Source organism: Toxotes jaculatrix, chromosome 19 (assembly GCF_017976425.1).
Source record: "Toxotes jaculatrix isolate fToxJac2 chromosome 19, fToxJac2.pri, whole genome shotgun sequence".
Classification (NCBI taxonomy): domain Eukaryota; kingdom Metazoa; phylum Chordata; class Actinopteri; family Toxotidae; genus Toxotes; species Toxotes jaculatrix.
In genome coordinates, this window is record NC_054412.1 from 10,357,194 (window position 1) to 10,380,350 (window position 23,157).

Below are 23,157 nucleotides of genomic sequence, written 5' to 3' on the forward strand. Positions count from 1 at the left end.
TATATATATTTTTTTTTTTTTCTTTATACTTTGTACTGTGGATCTCAGTTAGAAGCAGCTTGCTAAGAGTTAGCAGGGAGCCTGATGAGGACAGAGGAGTGATGGCCAACAGGATGCCTTGTTAAAATATCCTCATGCAGCCCAAGGAGGTGCCAACCTGTAAGATGGGCTCTCATTTACAAACGCGTGCACACACACACACACACAGGAGAAGGCAAGAGAAGAGAGAAAAAAAGATTAAAAAAAAAACTAAATAAAAATTAAATAATAATCACCATTTGACACAAAAATCAAAAGTTTAAGAAACTGGCGAATGGATAGAGGTGATGGGAGGACAAAGGTCTCTTCTTGGGGAAGCAAATTAAATCCCAGAATTGAACACTTTAATTTGATGTTACATATTTGATTGGGAGGCAGAAATAGCCATGAGCAAGATAAAAGAAACAGAGATAGAGAGACAGAGAGAGGAACCAACGCCCCCCTCCCACTCTTTATTTATACCCCCAAAGACAGCAGGCTAAGATTTCTGGCACCAAAACACACGTCACGCTTGCTATTTCTGTCTGAGGTGCAACATAGTACCAAGAGGTTGGGTGACAGGGCTGAGGCATCACGGGGCCAAGGAACTTCCGTACACCCGCCCAGCCTTTACATGACATTTCACACTTTAGCAACCTCTGCCAGGAGAGCGTGCGTGTGTGTGTGTGCGTGTACGTGTACGTGTGTGGCAGAGCATGTACATGTGCATTTGAGCACAGAAAATTGTCACTTGGTGAGAAAACCTCAAGCTATGTATGCTGGTGTACCTGAAATTTTGTCCTTTGTACATGTGTGTGTGTGTGTGTGTGTCTGTCTGTGTGTGTGAAAGTGAGAGTGTGTGAGCGGGGGCTTCCTCATCTTCCACAGAGAGAGGTGTCAGGGAAGCCAGAGGTTGTCGGTGCAGTCTTATGAGGCGAGAAACACAGAGCATGAAAAGTGATCTCTGGTGGTGCACAATCACTCCGTCTGTGCTGCACACTGGATATCCTGGTAACGATGGATAACATAACTGCTCCTGAAGCAACACTGTACAGTGTTAATGCACTTCACAGCATATTAAGTGTGATGAATGTTTTTTTTCAAATCTAATTAAATCTACATAATTCAAGTGCTGTATAATGTATGAGCCTCACAAGCCATCGCTGTTTTGTTGAGGGCAATCTGTCACATATTTTAATTGTGCAGGTATGTTTTAACCCGCTGATGTGTTGAAGTTGGTGGAATGTTAGCTCATTTGCAATGGCAACTAACACGACTTGAGTTGCCATTGCACTGGCATGCAGGGAGCTGCTGGTATCGTATATCCATAGGTATGACAGGCAGTAAATCATCAACACCCTGAAATATGAGCCAGCATTAATGGGACAGAACAATGCAATGCTGTAATAGAGAGGGACAGAGTCTCTATGTCAAAGCACTGTCATATTTATTACCAAGAAAAAAAAAATACATTAAAGGCATATCATAGTCATTTGTCACAGCTGTTATTTGAACATCTTAAATATATTACTTTGACAATATGATACAGTAAAACACACTGTTGTTGACAGTTAGCAGGTTGCTGCTGGGAGCACAGTTGCAACTTAATCCACTCCCACATTTGCGGCCAGGTTGAATTTGATTCAACATGGCAACCGTGAGGATTAAACACATGAGCATGCACCCTCAAACTAGGGCTGCATGCTAAATCTCTTTATACAGAAAACACCTGAAATTCAATACAAAAAAGAGGAAAGTGGATTGGGGCGGGGAGGGGGGCAACAGAGCAATATGTTGATGTGTTGAGCACAGAAGAAGCAAAAAGCCACAGCAACACTGGAGAATGTCATGGATGTGTTTTATCTTGAACATGGCATCAAGATGAAATGAAGAACTTCTTAGAAACTCTCTTAAAGCACTTTACCAGAGCAGTCCTTAGTATTTACACAGAGAGAGGGTGTTGGGTGGGAACCACAGGAAGGGTTTCCCTGGGAAGGGATCAAGCTTTATTGAAATGGGGGAGTATCACATAATGACAGTCTCAGTTTGAAGAGAGTAGGAGATGAGAGACCGGTGTTTCAGGGCTGGACTTGGGGTTCTGGTCATGGGGCTTGGGGGGCGAGTAAGTGGGCTTGGGGGTCGGTACATTGGGCCTGATGGGGTGGTGATCCTGGCAGTCGGGGTCCGGCTGGCCCATCTGGATGGAGGTCGCTGGTTGGCTGGCCGCGCGGGACGAGAGAAGCTCCTCTTAGGTTTTACTGGGGACAACTCAGCTGTATTTACCTGGACAGAAACATGTCATATTCATGTGCTCCATTAGTTGATTTTATAAAAATTTAGAAATAAAGCTCCTGATGTTTGATTTAATCAAATGATGACGTAGAACAGAACCTACCTGCTGTGGCTCCTGTCTGTAAGCTGTATGTCCTGTTCTGGGACTGGAGCTGTACTCATGTTGGATGTCCAGCATGTCCAGCAGCTCAATAAGTCCTTCATCCCTCACTCGACCACAACCTGGAAACTCCTGTCCCACTAACCCACCCCTCTGAATCCTCTGAGCTCCAGAGGAAGCATTTGACACCCTGTAGTCCATTTTGGGCTCCACATGTTGAGGAGCAGGCTTCCTTCCTCCATCTCTGTCTGCCCCGCTGTTCGCCCTGGGTCTTATCTTTGGGCTCCCCACCACCTGTGATCTCCTCTGGGACGGCTGAGGGCTGGGCTGAGACCCTTTAGAACCACTGTAGCTTCCTCTTTGATCTTTGTGGTTCTGTCTCCCAGAGTCTGATACTAACCCCCATTCTTGGCCGGGCTCTATCTCTGCTGTCAGCACGTCAGAATCAGCTTGGCATTTCTGGGTAGGCACACGCATGGGCGCCCTGCTGGCGACTGCAGCGGGTCCCAAAGCTCTGCGCTGACAGCTGGGGGTGGGGCACTTTGGCTCCGGGGCCAGTCCCTGATGGGTCACCACCCCTGATTCAGTGAGCATTTTGCCCTCATTTTCCTGCAGCATGGCTCCAAACTTCCTGAGAATGGAGGGGCTGCTGCACTTTCTATCTCCCAAGACGCCTGGACTGAAGGACTTCCTGTCCAGAGCAGGAGATTCAGTGGTTGTAACCGGGAGCTGAGAACGTGGCTGTACAGCAGGAGCATCCCTTTGTCCAAGAGGGGGCTTGGCACCTGTGTTTTCTTTGTTAGGGGAACTCTCTCTGCGTGGGGAGCTCTTCATGTGAGACACTAGGTTCTTCCTGTTTTGAGTCTCCTCAAAACTGCCCAGAAACTGCTCTTGACCAAGCCTAGTTGAGCATGAACATTAAAACAAAACAAGTCAGAAACACACAAAATAATTTGTATATGAATGTCAATCTTACCAAAGAAACCTCTTACCTGTCATTTCCAGATCTTCCTCTGATCTCATCCTGGTATGCAGGACTCACCTTGATTGTGTCACTGAAGTGCTAAGAGAAATGGGAAAAATCTTTATTAAAAGGTCCATATCAACTACATTTGATAGCTTTAAATTAGAGTGTACTACTTCAGGATCACTGGCGAGGTTCCCTTTTCTTTAACTTACCAAAACTGAACCTCAACTGACCCCCATTGCTTGATATAGCACATCTAAAACTATTCTGATCTACTGTACTTTTATGTTGCCAGTGCATGTGGTGCTGCATGTGGACCAGGAAACAGTTTATCGTCTTGGCTTTCCTCCTAACTGCTCTGTCAGGAGTCAGGAAAGCGCAAGAGTTGAGTGAAAGTATGTGAAACTAACTCCTATCTGGTAACCTGTCTGTGTAAGCAGACTTGAAGGAACCAGCTTACTGTAATCAATATGTTCCTGACTGAACCCCAGCTTTGACTCATATCATGTCCAACTATCTGGTTTCCTCAAATGTGCAAATGCCAACAGAATGAGGCGTAAGGCAGGGAAATGGTTAGAACTGCTTTTCCTTTACTCACCACATGGCGAGTTCCGTTGTTCTTCCGGCTCATTTGTTTCCCCTGCCCCAAATAATCCTGCAACAAGTCTCCAATCTCTGATGCGCCATTGGTGTGGCAGTAACCGTAGCCGTTCTGATGACTCACAGGGTAGCTGTACCCGTTGGGGTTATAGTTACAGCCGTTACTATAGTGATGTGGCACAGTTATAGCTCCAGGGTGATTCTTGCTGTGATGGCCGGGCGTAAAAAGGCCATTGCCATGGCGCCCCAGGCCACACTCCAACTCGCCGCCATTTTTCTGGTTGTCCGTAGTGATATCGTTTGCTCCTCTGCGGGCCTGAACTTCATTGTACAACTGGAAGATGAAAACAAAAAAACATTGGCAACTTCCTGCTGATTCCCTGTTAATTGGATGTAGTCTTCCCAATTAGCTGTACTTCCTCAAGTGTGTATTGTACACAACTATATGCAAACCACAGCTCAACAACAGGAACTCTGTTTATACAACAAACACGTCTTATAATTATCACAAAAGCGTTGCACAACCTAACCTATATTTATGATCAGCATGTGTTATTCTACTTTGCACAAGCATCTGTTTCCCATCACAACCTTTAGTACTTCCTTTAGTATCCACTTTCAGACTGTGTGTGTGTGAGAGAGGGAGAAACTGTGTGTGCCTGTGTGTTCAGCATGTCTGTCAGCACATCACAGTTTAATTAGCTTGTTAACATTTGTCTGTATCATTGCTCCAACAAGGCCACAAGGTTGAGTCACTCTGTGTGCTGCCAGCAGTTTATTATGGAGCACACGAACACACACACACACACACACACACACACACACACACACACACACACACACACAACCACGCAATGTACATACACACATGTTACACAAATTAACACACACCCTAGACACTATAGAAGCACTTCATAACCTGGAAACAAAACCATTAGCTGTTAGTGTTGACATGCTCCAGTACCATGTGTGAGACAAAGCAGTTATGTTTGTTAAATCAAACCAAGAAATCTCAGTGATTTTATGGAACTGATTTCTTTCTCTTTTTGGTAAATACATAAATAATTTCAGTGTGGTGTATCAGAGGCAAGCTTAAAACACTGCCTTGCTCCTCAAAACCATTTTTTAAAAATTAAATTCCCCTTCACTGTCCCAAACTGTCCACTAATCCAAAATAAGTTCTCACTGCATAGCTCCGGCTACTCTGTTTAATGTGTTGACAATACGTGTGCTGTCAGAGATTTTAGAGCAAACAGCAGCTTCATCTTTACCTCTTCAATTTTCCTCTGGATGTCCTGCAGTTGGTCCTCCCACTCCTGCATCTCAGAGTCAAAGTTGTCCATCAGCTCTGGCCTCTCTTGCCCCCATCCTCTGCCGCTGTGCTCCAGCCCACGCTCCAGATCAATGGCTGCCATGACGCAGGCCGCTCAATACCCTGGGGCCTTTTTAAATGGCAATTTCCCCTTCCTCTTATTTCACTTTTCTGTCAGAGGTCACCGTATGGTTAGCAGAGGAGGACGGAAGGATTGATGACCTTGGCACACTATAAAGACAAAAACATGGAAGAGAGATAAAAAGGGTTGTTAGTGGTTTCAACCTCTTCAAACAAAGAAGAAGTAAACATACTACTAAACCGATGGCAGTGGCACCTGACATTGAACTGGAGCAAGCAAAACCTTTGCGTCCCATTGAATTTTAGTTTTTCACTTGTCTCAACTGCTTAAATGACTTGTTATGTTGGACACTTTCTGCCCTCACAAAGGTCAGATATTTACAGCCCTCTCCTTTCACATTCTTGTCCAAAATTCACAGGCATGTAAGTCTACCTATGCAGCACGTGTGGACAAGAGTGTTGCATGACAGCATCGCATGTGTTTAGACTCTTGGTCACTCTGACCTCCAGCCTGCCTCTGTACACCTTCGCAACATGGGAAGAAAAAAATGTCAAGCACGCACAGGGGTGGCCATTTTCTTGGAACCCGACCCAGTGGTGCACACATGGCGTCAGTTGGGTATGAATGAAGGCATGGCACTCTGTACCTGCGTCTAAGACCGTTTACCACTGAAATTTTAGACTCACTTGTCTTGGCTTTGGTTTGAGGACAGGCACATGAACAACTGACGGCTTACAATACAATGTGTTGATATGCTGGTATTAATTAGCATTTTTACATTTTATATGTGGGGTTACGAACCTTTTTTCAGCACAGCTCCACAAGGTTTAAAACAGCACTGAATAATCAAAGGTGTGGCTTCAGAATGAAGCAAGAACCTGACATCTGTTTAAAATGCAGGATTCAAAACCAAAATGTCTTCTTCATAACCTTCCCATCAGCTGTATCTCTCAAACCCAGTAAAAAAATGAATGGCATGTTGAAGTAGCATCCCTATAGGAGTACTTATTGTCTAAATATTGTTGTATCTCCTATCAAGTAAACTAAAAAGACAGACAGTCTTTGTTGTTACTGTTGTTGCCATCACTGAATATGACAAGTATCCTGGTCGAAAGTGCCTGAATGTACCAGTCACTTCCCTCCCACCTGTGATGTAAGAGTGGAGATATTAATAATCTTGTAACTATGCATAGTAACTTGGCTTCATGGCCTCGGTGCATGGGACACGGACAGATGGAGCGAATGTGTGCCAGAGGCACAGACAAAGAAAATACAAAAACATTAAACCCTAAACATGACAAACGACAAGTTAAATAAAATAAAGAAAAACTAAATTAACTTAAAATATGTCAACAGCTGATTTAGGGAACTTCAATATTTTACATTTGTGCTTTCTTAATTGTAGTAATGTTTTGAGAATCTAAAATTAAAAGAATTTACAATTAAAGCATCCCATATGACACCTGATGATAAGATATACATATTTGAGCCGTCACTAACGCCTCAATAATAAACGGTTGTCCTTACCTTGCGTTACTAATAAGTTTTCCCTGCCCTCCAGAATAAATCCTCAGCCTGGTCTAGTTCCTGTGCGCTGTGCGCTCTGGCCTCTCCAACAGATCCACTCCCCGGATCGTTAAGTCCCCTCTCTCCGGCGCTTCCCCCTGGCTTTTTCCTCCGCTGTGTTACGTAAAACCCCGCGGACTGGATTTAAAGGGCCCCCTTCTCCCAGTCACGCCTCGGTTTGTCGAGGTTAAGTCCGGAGCGTTGGGCTAAAGGGTAAACAACTTCTGTTCCAGCCGGGGTACCCAGCCTTTATACCGCTGCCTAGTGTTTACGTGAGCGCGCCATTGGAGCCGGGATCAAATATCATAATGTCAAATTTATTCCAGCATTTGAAGTCTCGATGGGACAACTGTCGTCACCAGCATGCTGGCTATAATTACTGGGGCTCACGGAGAGAGGGAAAGTGTTTACATAGCTATTTCAGCTGCTGCGATCTCTCGGCCAATAGGCTTCTCTGTTGCTACTCTGCTTTAGGATGCTTGGGCAGATTTTGTCTTGTGACCATGCTCAGCTGTAAATCATTTTTTCCAGGGGATGCCAGATGGGTGTGGGTGACACAGTGTGTAATAATGTGTCACAGTAAATAATATCTTTATTGAAGGTAGTCACGAAAAAGAGGCTCCCAGGTGGATGCCTGGCATGTTTGGCAAAATGTTTGTCATTTTTTTTTGTTTTTCAGTTTTTAAAGTAATTTGTGGTAAACTTCACATGGTATCAGCTTTTAATATTTTACAATATTTTTATGACATATATTGGAAAATGACACTCATGTTATACAACCAATGCAGGCTTTGCATATTTTATGTTGCAAATGTGCAAAAGAGCAAAATGTGCGAAATCTCATACAATGTCCTGGAGTAACCTGAACCTGTGACTGTGTTCTGACTCATCCTGCTGCAGTGATGTCTGAAGACAGTTGCAACTGTTTATCAGCAACGCCATCAATTGCTAATGCCTGCCTCTAATCGGGGGGTCCTGCTGGGAATTTTGGGGCCCCCCGGACAAGATCTCTGACATTTGGCACTCGACGTGATCATCAGAATTCCTTCCAGTTTGAAGCCCCTGGATCATCGCCACCATTTGTCCACCTGTTGTGTTCCCTAATACATGGCAAATCATTCAGGAGTTAAGGAGAGGGATAAAAACAAACTTTATCTTTATCTTTACCTTGAGGCAGCAACAGCAGGATGGCATTGCAAGTGTTGTTCTGAACAGCAAAGAGGACAAAACTGCTGTCATGACCTGTTACAAGAGAATATATATTTAGTAGCAAGGTTAAACCAGAACATAAAGCAGCATGGAAAGTTGCTTTAGGTTTCCTCCCCCACAATCTTTGTGGCCTTAAAGCTCGACGTTAACCTTGTAAGACCCTCTATTTCTAAACTGTGTAGCTATGTGTTTTGTCACACTGTAGTTTTTCTTTCCCACACCAGATCTTTTTTTTTTTTGTTAAACATATTGATTTACATCATGAAATTGAATATATGTAAGCAATTATACTGTATACAAACATATAATCTCAATTTAAAGGTCCAAAATCTATCTTTTTGTTACTTTCAATCGCATCTTGTGGTCGTCATCAGCAATGAAAGCTGGCTTACGTACACTTTCCCCGTCTACTTTTAGGAATATTCTGACAGAAAAGATTGATACCACTCATGTGTAACTTAGCATAAAGACTGGAAGCACAGGGAAACGGCTAACCTGGCTCTATCCAATGACAAAAAAATCTGCCCATTAGCACCTCAACATCCCACTAATTAACATGTTTTATCTTGTTTGTTTAAACTGTGGGGAAAAAAAAAAAACAAAAGTAGCACTAGCTGTTTCCCCTTGTTTCCAGTCTTTATGCTAAACTAAGCTAATAAACTGCTGGCTGAGTGGACTATTTTATTTTATTTTTTTTAAACCTATTGCACTACAAACATCAGATCTGTGGCAAATAGATGGAACAAAGGAAACTTTTATAGAACTAGGGAAGCATCGACTATAGTGTAAACAAGCTTTTCCGAAGCACAGTTACACACCGTAACTCACCTACTCGAGGGACTGACACAGACAGTGATGTGTTATGGGTAATGGAGACTCCGGTGTTGAATCCAGCCACAGCTCCTTGAATGTGAGTGCAGCCGTGGCGTGTGCTGAGCTTTTTTTCTGTGCTTTTGGTTACCTTGGCAACAAATGATGTGGGGAGGAAAGAAAATCAACAGAGCAAAAAAAAAAAAAAAAAACAACAAAAACCAAACAAGGGATGATTTCATTAAGGGAGGCGTACATCACAGAACAAAGAAAAGAGTAAAAAGAAAGACTAGCTTAAAGATGGTGGCGTAAGAGAGGGATGAGAATAACACGAGTATGAGGATGAGCAAAATGATAGGCTGGAACATCTGGGTGACAAACCATAACAGATGAGAAACAAGAGGTTGGATTAAGTGAGAGAAAGGAAGAAACAGAGTCAGCATTCAAGTGTATGAGACATTTCATATGCCACCATGAAACTCATATACATTTTTAGTCTTTCTCTCACCGACAGTGGCTCCTCCGTCTCTCTGTCCTCCAGCCTCGGCACTTCCAGTCTGTCTATAAAAGCCTGCAGCTCTTTTCTGAAGGCCTTCATCTGGGCGTTAATGCGGTACAGCAGCTCATGTTCTCTGATCCTGCTCCCATCGTCCTCTCCACCCTCCTCCCCTCCTCTCCCAAGCATCAGGTCGCCATTGGAAACGTAGACCCTTGCCTCTGAGATGATGGTGGCCGTGTCAGCGATGAGCCGGTCGATGGTCCGAACGAGCCTCTCCGCTTCCACGCGGATGTCAATCATTTGTTGCCTGTCACGCAGACTGCATCGGCCACCAGGCAGGAAGCGGGCCAAGGCAGAGGAGGCAGCGCCCTCGGGCCCTGTGGGGGTGTAAAGGCCCCTTGTGGGCGTCAGGCAACGGCTGCTGCCGTTATTGTTTCTGACCTCGTCTGAGTCACTTTCGCCGCCTACAGGGCCCTCACGTTTGCGGTGAGGTGGAAGGAGGCGGGAGGAGGTGGAGTCTTCGTCACTCTCACGACGGCCACTTGTCGCACCACCAGCGTCGCTCTCTGCATCACTGTCCCTTGGGCTAGGCCGCAGGGAGAGATGGGAGGCCAGGTCATAACGCTGCATATTAGAGAGGAGCACACGGTTCTCGTACTGCAGCTGCATTACCTGAAGAAAGACAAAGAGATGTACAGTAATAACATTTTGCAAAACTAATGACATTTCATCAGCCTCTGATGTACTTTGTGTTTAGCGCAGAATATTTTCTGCATTATTAGTTCAATGTAATCAATCGACCTTTCATACCTTTCCACTTAGATCGTTAATCTGTAGCCTTGCTGCCTTCAGCTCCTCCTGCAGGGCTTCTGCCTTCGCTCCATCAATCCCTCCTGTGACTCCTCCTCCTCCGTGCCGGGCACTTCCCTCGTGGGTGCCGGCTTTGAACCGTAACTTGTTCAGCTCTGCGGTCACCCTCTTGTTCTGGTCCTCAGCATCGGCTAGGTTCCTCCTAAGAAGTTCTGCCTCGTCCTCCACCAACTGCAGCTGCTGCCGGAGCTCCGTCAGATCATCCCCCAGCCCTCGCCCTGCACCCGGCCCACCCATGGCTCCAGACCCGGTGCTTCCAGCTCCTTCTCCTTCACCACGGAGGTCATCAAGCTCGGCCCTCAGGCCACGATTCTCAACCTGTGGGGAAAGAGAGAGAATGGCTGAAAAATCACACCACTTCCAGTCAAATCCCCCAAGTAGCATTGTCTGCTCTTACCTCCAACTCAACTATCTTCCTCCCCAGGATGTTGGCCTCCTCCTCCACCAGGCGAAGCCGTAGCTTCAGTTCTGACTCGCGGGTGGTGGGTGGCCCCCCAGCCTCTCCTTTAGGATGGGTGCTGTCCAGTTCTCCATAGAAGGAGCGGTACTTCTGCAGCTCTTGCTCCAGTCGGTCCTTTTCTTTGTCAATCTTGGCCGTCTTCTTTCTCATAAGCACAGCCTCCTCTTTGATGAACGCTAGCTGGCACTTAAGGTCCTCATTGTCCTCCTGGAGCACAGAGAGAAAATACTTAATGTGTATTTAATTTGAAAAGGGCAAAACTTAATCCTAAAGTTCAGAGCGTTGCTCGCTGAAATAAGACATAAAGACGGAAAGACTTAAGCTGAAAGAGAAGATTTTGTACCACAGCGTTTCTGAGCCAAAGAGGATGTTTGATGTCTACTAACTCTAAAGTAACAGCTGGAGCTCTGCGAAACTCTGCTTTCATTTAAATATACTTTTCTTTCAAATGACCAGAGCACTTGCTTTGGACAGCTGTAGCCTGAGCAGAAAAGCAAAATGTCTGACTCCAGGACATTATATAAGGATGTGAGCTGAACTTGCAGGATCTCTGTATTTTATTAAGTCATATTCAAATATTTTTCCATTACAGGACTTCACAAAAGTGGCTGAAAGGTAATTAGATAATTGCTGTTTACACAAGAAAAAACAGTAATGATAGAAAATTACTGTGTTATGATATCTCACCTCAATGGGAGTCTGTGCTGCTTTCTTGTCTGTCTTCTGGATGTCCTTGCTTCCTCTTCTCTTTTGAGACTATTGGAGGACAGAAAATAAGCATTTACAGCTCAGATGAAAGTGCACTGCACACAAACAAAAAGATCCCCGGCTATACAATATCTTAAGCAGCACATCAAACTCAATTACCTTGATCTCATTAATGGCAGTGATGTAGATGGATGCGGTTAAGTGTTTACTTACTTCTTTGGTTTTGTCTAGTTCATTCTGCAGAGCTTGTTTGGTCACTTCCACCTCTATGAGTTTTTGGCGCAGCTTTTCATTCTCCTCTTCTGTCTTTGTGCGTTTCTCCTCCACTTTTTCCAGCTCATGGTGCAGCCTCACAGACACATCCTTCGCTACCTGCAGGGGTTGTAATGTTATTTAAAACCACACTTATAAAAGCACTGCTTAAACTGTGTGAGAATTTAGCTTTAGAACAGACACACAGAGTCAAGCAGCTTCCCCTCCCTTCTACACCTTAAGGTCCTGCTCCAGACTCCTGAGTAGCTCCTCATCGATCTCTCCCGTCTGGGCGTAGCGCAGCCTCTTCCTCTCTGCCTTCCTCAGACGATACTGCAGGATCCGGCAGTTTTTATTGGCTCTCTCTAGTTCACGCCTCATCTCCTGCAGCTGACAAGTGTCTTCTTCGTAGAACGTGTCTCTCATCTCGTCCATCTCAGTCCTCATCTCTTCAATTTCACACTAGTGGAGCCACGGCAAAGGTTACAGTATGCGTCAAAATCACATCACAGGGTGTGATACATAGCCTATATGTAGTTTAGATTAAGAGCAACAGTGGATAATCTCTGCTGCATTTATCTTAAAATCCGACTTTTAACTCTGCAGATGGAGTAATGGATGTTTTGGACATGAGTCAAATATAGTTGTCAGCTTCAGAAAAAAAAAACACAATAATCTGAAATTTCTGTTTTGTTTTTTTTTTTTGCCTAAACAGATGTTTCCTGCAAACGTCAACATGTCACACATATAAATCATAGCTAGAACAGTAGATATCATTGATCCCACCAGATCAATACCAATTAGCTATCTGTATGCAGTCAATCTGTATGTGACAAGTGTGTTTTCGGTTTGGGTCTTATATTCTTGGAAAAGACATTAAGGTTGAACATATAAATCAGCTCTGGTGTTTATTATATATTTTCAGTCAGTAATGGCACCACAAATACAAAATACAGCCCAGAATGAAGGGTTTTATAGGCCCCCAGGCTTTGAGTACAAACATTTTCTGCCATACTAATGTGCAAAAGCAAATGTCGACTGTTTTGCTGTGGCCTACAGTTCTAGTGAGGTGACACATTATAACGTAATTTTATTTACTATATTTTAAATAACTCCAAGCTGATGACGGAGCACCAGCCAACATAAAGACGAACATGTATCAAACCTTGAGATCTTCATTTTCCTCCAGCAGTCTCTCCATCTCGTCCTGAAGGGCCTGATCGTGCTGTGTCACGGACCCCGCCTCTGTCGCCTCAGCAGCCGGCTCCAGCTCTCCCTGAGCGGCCTCCTCCATGCCCATGTTGTCCGCTTTGGTTTGCATCTTCGCACCGCTTCTCTTCAGCCTCTTCTGTAGATGGAAGTGGATCAGTTCAGCCTGCAAGCATCCTCCTCTCCACAAACCCAAACCGAGGCCCGGTCCGCAGCCCGCCGACACGCCGCTTCTCTCCCTGTGGCTGCCTTCCTCACCAGGTTTCTTCTCTTTCACTTTTACCGGATCGGAGGTCGAGGCTCTGCCGGGCAGCAAACGCTGGTTGGAGTCACCTCTCAGGCAGGGTAAGCGTAAAGTGGAGCGACGGGCCGGTGCTGATGAATCTGTCGGATCTTCCCCGACAGCATCCGCCCTGTTTGGTCTGACTCGATCAGCTTCAGCACCATCCGGGTGAACAGCTGCCCCTCCGCGGCTCTCGGGCTCCCTCTCCCTTCCGTCAGCGGACCTCGGGTTCTCCTTCACCCCGACGTTTCTGCTCCTTCCTGCTTTTAGAGGAGACCTGCGCCTTCCTGGGTGCCTCGGAGCTCGCTTGGTTGCCCCTTCCTGGGCTCTAGCCGGCGAGGGAGCCCGCTGCTGCCTCCTCCTCCCTGCGTTATTGTCTCCTGATGATGTTGACGATGATGGAGGATCTGCAGCGCCGCTGGCGGCAGGCTTCACTCTCAGCTCCATTAAAATAAACTCTAAGCATACAGTTTCAAATAGGGAGAAATTAGAAAACAAATAGTCCGTGCAGAAGGTGCAGGCGTTTTTAAATACACAGCTTGGATTGATTTAAATTATGTTCCACACTTCAAATGGCTAGGAAACTTTAATTTGAACGAGGATGCTTCCAGCAGGTGAACCACTAGATGCCGCTTTTCTCCGAGACTTTCTCTAAGCTCTCATCTGCTCATCCTGACCCATGGCCTAACTTTACAAAGGAGATGTCAGTCCTGTTTGTTTTGGCCAGAACCACTGAGCTGATGGGCTGCAGCTCACTGGACCGACAGAATCATGAAAAAGTCCAAGCAAATGCATTTTCACGGACAGCTTCCCCATAATGTGTGAAACCTTACCGCAGCACTATGAAGAGTCGCTGACACAGGGCACCACCAGGCACTGCAGGGGCACGGGCCATATGACGTGGGGATGTACGTCAAACCAGGAAGCAGGCCCCCCCCCCCCCCCGCCCCCACCTCACCCCATTATTTATGAAGTACTGTTTTGCTACAGCAGGTTGTACAAGTTAGACAAAAATAAAAGTCCACAAACAGCATCAATTCAGACCTTGTATACGTTTCCTGAATACCTATGCCTGTGACTTAGCTCAGGTGAGCTCAGGTTTGTATTAAGATAATTATTCACAAAGTAAGAGAAAGCCAGCATTAGGGGGAAAAACCTATGACCTTGCTTTTGCTGTATACAGACAGTTGAAGTAAATTGCGGTGTTTTCCCAGTAATATTACCATTCTTGTCTCTTAACAAGTTTAATACAGAAAGCTCTCGGGTGTGCACATACAAGATGTCTCACCCATTTTTTGCAGATATCACATTATGTGTCCCTTCATCTCATCTGTATCTGACTCATAGATGTAGTAGCTAGATTCAGGCCCAGCAGAAGGCGCTCTCCATACATAAAACCGCCTTAGCTCAGGCTCTGAAGCCAATCTGTCCCACACAGACAGACGGAGAGCCTGTAAAACGCTGACTGTTTCCACTCAGTTAGGCTAGAATGAGCTCCTTAGTCATATAATTGCTAATGAGATGAGTGAGTGACAGGCTGGGTTTGCAAGGATTTAACCCCTGCAAACTGACCCTTCATCCTCCTGCAGACTGGTCCTCTCAGACGACTGGGTGGGCCTCTAGACTATCACTCAGCTAATAAAACTCCAGGCCTGTGTAAGTTTGTTCCACATTATCAGAGAAAAGCCCACGTTTGACACGTTTAGGAACCAGCTATTTGTTTTTATGTTACAGTTTGGTTTCCTCAGAGAGTTGCACAGGGATGTATTTGCTTAAAATTCTATAGCAAAGTGCATGTGTGAGTGAGTCATGAACAGTCACACAAATATGTACCCAAAGTCCATGGTTTGTGTGTGCATATAGGTTCGTGTGCACGTTTCTGTAGCAGCAGGGATGCAGGTTAAAGTGACCTGTGCCAAACGCCTTTGATAGAAAAGCCTCGGCCCTGCGCAATCCTCTTAGTACCTTGGCTTAGATCCCTCTGTGTCCCTGAGGAGGACAAATACACCTCATCTGAATCATCTCATCCAGTCAGTCATTCACATCTCCTCCTTCCCCTCTTCACCGTGATGCCATGGGTGGAAAGAGACAGGTGGTGGTGCACCAGGATAAGATAGTGGAGTGTGAAATAGTGCATGTCTAGTGGGATGGAGTGAGGAAGATGTGGAAAAGGTGTGGGAGTTAAGGAACTTGAGAGGAAAAGTGAAACATTTTCAAATACAGGAAAGCAAAACTAAATCAATTAAAAAGCATATATATTAAATGCATTTGCTGGGCATGAAAAAAAATTCTGCGGCCTGAGACATGAGGTATCCAGAACAACAGACTGATTATGATAGTGGATGAATAATTCAGTAGATGCCATTAGTGAATCCAATGTGGTCAAAGAGCAGTGGGTCATAGTTTGTTGCAGGCGAATGCAGAAATGGATTGCAAGTGTGTGGGGAAAAAAAGAAGAGGATGAGGGCTTAAGTCTTGAAATGAACCAGAGTATCTGCTTCACAGCACTAATGTCACTTGGCTGCATCTTGTAAAAAAATATTTACTAGTATTTAGAGCCACAATGTGCAGGACACACATGGAAGTACACAAATATATTGTAATGTAAATCAACACTATATCAAAGCCAAATGTTAACTAATCCATACAGTTTGAGAGCAGTAGCAACCTGATGGCAGATTAGTGGAGGCTTCTCTTCCAGTGACCTGCTTTCCTGGGTAACTCATGGAGTGACGTGGAAATAAGCTCTTTTGGAGCTAAAGCCAATTTACCCCCAAAGATTAGGGCAGATCTGTCTGGACAGGCCAAAGACATAGCCTACCTCTGCCCCTCTCTCTCTCTCTCTCTCACACACACACACACACACACACCTATAATGGATCTTTACAGATCCCAGGATGGAGGAAAGAGAGATGAAGGAAGAAGGAATGAGGAGAGGGAGAAAATGGGAATATCTCAGTGTGAGATTAGACATCTTGATTTTGCATGTTGAGTACAACGTTGCTTTTAGCAGTAAAATATTTGATTTACAAGTGATTTGCAAATTTATAGTTTGTGCGCACATGCTCACACCAAAAACGAACACAAAGACACACAAACATAGTTTATGGGGTGCTGGTCTTTATTTCAGTTATGTGCAGCCAGAAGCTGCTTTGCTTTCATTTTAATAAGACAATGAATAATACCTTTTTTTTCATTAAAAAAAAAAGGAATCAGGATGAGTTTCCCTTCAGTCCTACGTGGCAGTGAGATAATACTCAGCTGAACTTCAAGCTCTTATTCTTGCACCTCAGCTACGTCGCACAGCAAAAAGAAATAAATGAGGACCCACAAAAAAATATATATTATAACAAAGATACCCACAAATTTGCATAAATTCTAAAAGAAACTACAGCCCCTCCCTCTGAAACCAGGTTTTTAATTCACAATGAATACAAAGAAAACAGCATGTCATCATGTAAATGCAGCACAGTTGTATCAGTTTGAGACAGCAAAGAAATGTAAAGTCCATAACATGTTGGATTGGTAGAAGTAATTAAACTCAGCAGATGGCAGATGTGAGAATTTCTGAATGTGATGATGTGATTTTTTTTTTTTTTTTAATTTGCTATCCTTGTTCAACTCTAAGTCTTTGTAAACAAAACATTTTCCCCTGAAACCAAGAAAGAAAATCTTTGGTATAAACCTCTGCACGTACTTTTGTCGGTAATAGTTAAAACCATTTAAAACTTTTAGAGCACTAGTAAATAAATCAGCATTTATTAAAGACTATTTAAGCTTTCAGTTAAAACAATACTGGAATCACCAGAGTACAAAAATTGGAGGTGAATTTTGGTTGATAAGATAGTGAATGCTGAGCAGGTTGTAGGTCCTTTAAGATTTTGGTCCTATTATGATCCAAAACACAGTTGGACATAAGAGCACAGTGCCTACAGTGATCAGCATTTTGCTTTTCTTGATTTAAAAAAAAAAAAAAAAAAAAAAAAATTATTATCATGGAGAAAACCAACACCCCTCTCTTCTTCTCAAAACCAGAACCCATAACAGATACGCTCACAAACACACACTGCTACTCATTCACCTTCTCAAGTTGGTCACAAATCACATCCATCTACAATTATCTGCAGGGATGATCGTCTGGTTTGAACTCTCTGTTTATTCCTTCCCTACCCTCCCGCCCTCCCTCTCTGGCCCTTAAAACATCTTTCTGTTTATCACCGAGCAAGCCCCTCTTCCTCCTTTACTCCCTTTTCGCTCTTCCTTTCTTTTGCCTTTTTCCGTTATCCTCTACTTCCTCCACTTTGCTATGACCGTTAGTTACCATGGAAGTGCCGTTTGTGACGGGTTTGGTGCCTTTCTGCGAGGAGGAAGGTTTGCCTCGGTAGGCGTGGTAGTAGAAGTTAGCGAAGAGGATGATGAATGTGACGGCGTAGCCGATCAGAGCCCACTGCATCCAGCAGGGGAATGGACAGCCAGTGTAGAGGGAGTGGCCGGCGTGTCCGATGGTCACGTGGAACTGGATCTGTAGAGAACGCAAAATGCATACAGAATATTTATTATAATAATATTAATAACATTATTATTCGCATGGGGGGGTATATATGTATCATAAAGTAATACCCACCATCTGAATAATGGTGAGATATTTCTTCCACCAGAGGTACTTTTGCATCTGAGGTCCCAGCGCTGCCAGGCCATAGTAACCATACATGATGACGTGGATGAAAGAGTTGATGGTCGCACCGAAAAATGCTGTGGACAGTGTTAAATTTATATCAGATGTGATGGTGGTCATATCATTTATAAATGGCTAGTGTTTGATTGAAAGATCTAAGAACAAAGAGAAGATCGATTTGATTATGTATTATTATTCATTAACAGCTGGCCCTCTTAAAAATGAAAACCCTTGAACTCACCTTGTCCACCAGGGACCCATTTGATCCCAATCCACCAGAGGATGAACATGGTGCAGTGATGGTAGACGTGGAGGAAGCTGACCTGGTTGAACTTCTTCCTCAGGATGAAAAAGACTGTGTCCAAGTATTCCACTCCTTTGGAGATGTAGTACCACCACAGAGCAGATGCTATCTAAAGACATGAAACGAGGCAGAGTGAATTATCTCAGGGCACGGTGGTAGATCTTAGACACTAACACCACAGTGTCTGACAGCATCTTTGATAAATGACAGCTTAAGTCTGTGAGTACAGTTTGCAGACATTTCCGCAGACCCCCCTGCAGTTAAGTCAGTGAGGGTCCTATTCACCTCTTTCTGGTCTCTGTCTGATTCCAGTTCTGTAAAGTGAGTTACTACACTGCAGAGAGCTATATTCATGATTACATTTGTGAACACGGCCTAACAGAAAAGAATATAATACTAAAACAGAACAAAGAGGTGAAACAGCAGAGTAAAGCAACAAACAAAACAGAAAATCCCTTGCCTGATATCCATATTTCTGTTCGACAATAACAGTAGAGATATATAGGATAGTATAAGATGACAATTTATTGATCTCACAGTAGAGTCCCACCCCACTGACTAACACGACATGTCACCAATCATCTCTGTGCTCTCCTGTTTAATCCTGCTGTATTCCTTCCTGGCCTCCTTGGCCGATACACACATGCACATACTACACAAGGTTACTCTCTAAGCCATGGCACTGTGACATCACGTATCTCTTACTAATGCCATCATGAAAGAACAAGGCCTGAGATTGGGGTGGAGTTTTAGGGTGGCGAGACCATTTCCTCACGCCTCCTCTGAGTGTAGGGCCACACCCTCTTTGTCCTGAAATCTCTAGATGGAAACTTTTACCTCGAAATCCTCCCTCTGTTTCTTGCGTCCTTTAACGTCCGACAAAAGTAAATACACCGATTCACCTACACTACAGAAATCGTGATCTTCTTAACGTCAACAGTGAGATTACAGCAGCATTCCACCTGGTAGTCCTGGAAAACCCTGTTGCTTCACATGCTACTAGTGAAGGTTACAACATTTTTGTTGCCACTGTTCTATGATACGTGTGGTGCTTGTGTGTAGAAGTGTGTGAATTTTTGCACTGGCATGGGACGTGCACAGATTAGTCAGGTGATGGGTGTTTGTCTGTGAGAGGGAGCTTACCCTGACTTCATTGACATCATTGGAGTAGTTGACAGGCTGACAGAGGTAGCTGTACCCAGCTGCTCTAGTGGCTAGTAGGAGCTGATGAGAAACCACAAAGTCAGAAAAAGGTTGAGAGGAAAAAGAAAAGCAACAACTATTGCAGCGGACAATAATAATCCTAGTTGACTCGCCCTTTTTCAAACAAATGGAGTGAAAACACTAGAGGATGCTTGTATCACAGACGTTCCTTTGCAAGTTTTCACTAAAACCTTCTCAGGATGTTAAATAGTAGGTTTGACAGGACACAGTAACATTTGACAGGCAGATGTTGATATTTCAGTAAATCTTGGTAAAAATGTACTGCCTGTACAGGCAAGTGTTAATTTAATGTATAAGGCAAATCTAATTTTTTTGTTAGACTTGTATTTTAATTTAATGAGAATTACAGTCTATAAAGTCAGATACCAAACCTGCGGTTTGACCTGAAGAGTTTGTCTCGTACTTAATAAGCAGTTGCGCCTTTAGAATCAAGATGGTCACTTCATGCCAGCCAGTCATGCATGTTGCATTTAAGGGCAGGTGCATTTAATTATCCACATATCCTTCCAAGGCTGAGTCCGTAGTGGCACTGACCTCTTTGGCGATGTAGAAGTTGAGGACCACCATGCTGAAGTTGTAGACTATGAGGGTCTTCCTCAGTGTGTAGGGCTGGCGGTCCTGCATGTATTTAGGCCCCGCCCACAGGAAGAACAGATACAGGCAGCTGATGGCCAGTGTGGGGCAGGGAGAGGACATCATGGGCCAGTTCTCCACCCTCTTGTCTGGAGGACAAAAAAACAGGATAATGTCAGTGGTGGGAAAATGTGAGAAATAAAGTTGAGAAAACAGAACAACAACTGTGGAAGTTATCGCAACTGTAGATCACACAATATTAAGCTTACTTTCTACAGTTAAGCTCACATATACACAGCTGTAGAACATACTCTCTTCCACTCTCTTCCACAAACTTTCTCACTTGACACCTCTGTGTGACACAAGTGTATCAGGTAAACCAAATACTAGATAAGTTACTTTGTGGTATTCTGAGAGTTTAACAATAATTTTAGAGTAAAATCCAGAGCTTTTACAACATACTTTTTTCAGTTTTTGCCCTTTGGTTTCTATTGACATTATTCATATTTGTAATTATAACTTAGTTATCAGCCTTATAACAAAGATAAACACACATTGCCACATGCAGGTGCCCAGTTTGACCACATTATCTAAACCATGTATTTGTATTTGTGAAAACAAACTGGATGCTATCATCTCTGCACTGACTACCAGTGGCTGCTTCCTGGTTCAACTTTGACCTTCCAGGCTCTGCAATGTAGTTCAGCTCTCACATCATTTAGCATTATAATGTATTTATAATATGGTGAAACTGAGAACTTGTTTGATCTGCATTACCTTTTCTTTTCTGTGCACACCCCTACATTTCCAAATCAGACAGTGACTAAAATCTTATCATAATCCACAAGATTTACCGAACAATACCTGCTGTTTATGACAATGAAAACAATGGACTTTGATCAGTTTCAGTCATTGTTCAATAATCATGGAAATCCTACTACTGTGATGTTAGTTTGTAAGGAGTTTTTAGAAACAAGTGATTGTAAAGATCTTACCTGCTATAGTAAGGCTCCATTTGTAAAATTCTACAGTGTCATTCACAAAATGCGTTACAACCTCCATGGTTCTGCCTTTGGTCCTGATTATACTGCAGCAGGGAGACAGACAGACAGAGAGAGAGAGAGGGAGGAAGAGAAAGTCACAGTCAGTCAGGACCACCCAAATTAAATTACAGGCCATACGCATCCTATCAGTGTAACCAATAGCATGAGGAGCTACACTGCTCACTCATCTTGTGCTCTCAGAATTCATTACTCTGTACACACACTCCTTTGTAAACTACTGAAACACATCTCCACCGTGACAAGCCTGAAGTTGTCATTGTGCACACATTTATCAGGTCCATGATGTCTGAACTGACTCCCAAGTTCACTCTTTTCAGCACCTTATTAAACTGGCTTCTCAGAGTGCTGAGTTCTTAACAGAATTCTGTTAAAAACAGAGAGTAAGAGCCATTTAGTTTGCGATTTGCATTTGCTGTGTCACATTTTCTGCTACAGCATGGACTTACTCAGCTCATTTTCCATTTCACTCTTCTGCATTGGTGTAAGCATGCTAAAAGAGCACATTAGGCCTTTCTTCCCTTTCCTTTGTCTGAAACAGTATGGTAACATAAACCTTCATGAGATGATAATGCATTTTACATTGATTCTGATGATTGCTGGTCAGCTACAACAATCTGTTATAATTGTAGGATATAGGCTGGAGGACACTGGATGATTCCCTTATTCTCTGCTCCTAACAGTCTCCTCTTTCTCACAGATGGACAGAAAAACAGATCGTTTTAATAATTCCTCTATAAACCTGTGAACCCCCTTTAACTTACTACCTACTGGGAACTCCATAAAAGTTGGTAATAATGTCACACTGCACACCATGAGAGAGCTATGTGCACCTCACTTGACTCTAAATAAGCATCGTTGCATAACAAAAACTTCTTATCCACCTGAGAGCTGAGAGCAGGTGTCTCTATATTAATCTATAATTAATCCGATGCGTCAGATCAGCTGTCCTTTAAATATTTAATTGCTAAGCATACAGTAACTACTGTCCACCACTGAGTGTTCACTCAAAAGTGCTGAGTGTTTCAGAGCAATATTGCACATGGGTGTGGGCAATTTTTTTTTTTTTTTTTGCAAGGACTTCATATAATAACAGGCCCAACTCGGGGTTTAGTATAGCTGCAGAGGGAGATCAGATAGAGAGGGTTAACCGGGTTTGTGCGCACACAAAAAGACAGGGGCGCATGTGTCAGCAGGTTTCGCTCGGACCGCTCAAGAGGCTTAAATTCAATTGATCAACGAGCTTAGATGTAGGCCTAAGTACAAATGCTCAACGACCCACAACCCTGTTTGATGGTTATCTGCCTACATGTGCTTTGGCACGCCAAATAACACACACACATACATAAATATATAAAACCTAGTTCGTCTGGAAAATTTGAGAATAAAACCTAAACATTGTCAGATTGCTGTAATTCTGCCACAATAAAATAACAATGAAAATACCTCGCTGATTGAAAAGATTGTTTTAAAAGGGGTCTAGCTCTTCAACAGCCACTTAAACCATTTACACTTGTTTTATCTTAGGGATTTATAGGCTAATTCAAATTTGCGTTTTTTTGCGCAGATTTAACAGGTGGGTGTCTGAACTTTGCTGTGAGCGGATGGAGATGAGAACACGATTAGTTACCAAACTGCAACAAAAATATTGTGAAAAGTGTCTCCCTCGACCCACAAAGAAATATCTGAATACAAAATGCTGGAAAAGACTCGGTTACTCACGTCCTCGATATTTAAAAGCGTGTAATGACATCCGGTGCAATTTGATGCCCAGCTCCTCTCAGTTACTGCTCCGTTCGCTCTTTCTTCTTCTTTTTCTTCTTCTTCTACTGCTAATCAGTCTCTACGCCGCTCCGGTTATAGTCCGACATTAAACTGCAATTTGGCAAGAAACTAGACAAGGCAAATGAAAATCTATGAGTAAGATAGGCCAATTATGCATCCGGTCCGTGCATGCTCAGCCGCATCCTCTTCTCCCAACCTCCTCGACGCAGAGACTCCAGATGGCATTGCGCATGCGGGACTTCGCTCGCGTGTCTCGCGTGCGTGTACTCGCTCGTCGTTCCTTGGTAGCTTGGACCCG

The 23,157-nt window shown here is 43.8% G+C and overlaps 4 protein-coding genes across 7 annotated transcripts in view; 1 reads left to right on the forward strand and 3 right to left on the reverse strand.

Moving 5' to 3' along the window:
- Positions 1-23,157, forward strand: part of LOC121199516 (serine protease 23-like) — a 94,570-nt gene that overhangs the window by 13,784 nt on the left and 57,629 nt on the right. The gene's annotated exons all lie outside the window — the stretch shown is intronic.
- On the reverse strand, positions 1,463-7,181 carry LOC121199515. The gene is made up of 6 exons (XM_041064276.1): positions 6,899-7,181; positions 5,249-5,520; positions 3,976-4,311; positions 3,403-3,473; positions 2,414-3,311; positions 1,463-2,301 (listed from the first exon to the last, which is right to left on the reverse strand). Exons 2-6 carry the CDS (start codon positions 5,390-5,392, stop codon positions 2,044-2,046), a joined length of 1,707 nt encoding a protein of 568 aa, XP_040920210.1. The 5' UTR covers positions 5,393-5,520; positions 6,899-7,181; the 3' UTR covers positions 1,463-2,043.
- Positions 9,208-13,684, reverse strand: LOC121199514 (protein SOGA3-like). Its single transcript, XM_041064275.1, has 8 exons — positions 12,911-13,684; positions 11,983-12,207; positions 11,707-11,865; positions 11,473-11,541; positions 10,723-10,992; positions 10,266-10,643; positions 9,465-10,127; positions 9,208-9,324 (listed from the first exon to the last, which is right to left on the reverse strand). The coding sequence occupies exons 1-8, from the start codon at positions 13,682-13,684 to the stop codon at positions 9,214-9,216; spliced, it is 2,649 nt and encodes an 882-aa protein (XP_040920209.1). The 3' UTR covers positions 9,208-9,213.
- On the reverse strand, positions 17,459-23,048 carry LOC121199520 (elongation of very long chain fatty acids protein 4-like). The gene is made up of 7 exons (XM_041064288.1): positions 22,797-23,048; positions 21,009-21,100; positions 19,975-20,162; positions 19,360-19,440; positions 18,154-18,325; positions 17,862-17,989; positions 17,459-17,759 (listed from the first exon to the last, which is right to left on the reverse strand). The coding sequence occupies exons 2-7, from the start codon at positions 21,073-21,075 to the stop codon at positions 17,478-17,480; spliced, it is 918 nt and encodes a 305-aa protein (XP_040920222.1). The 5' UTR covers positions 21,076-21,100; positions 22,797-23,048; the 3' UTR covers positions 17,459-17,477.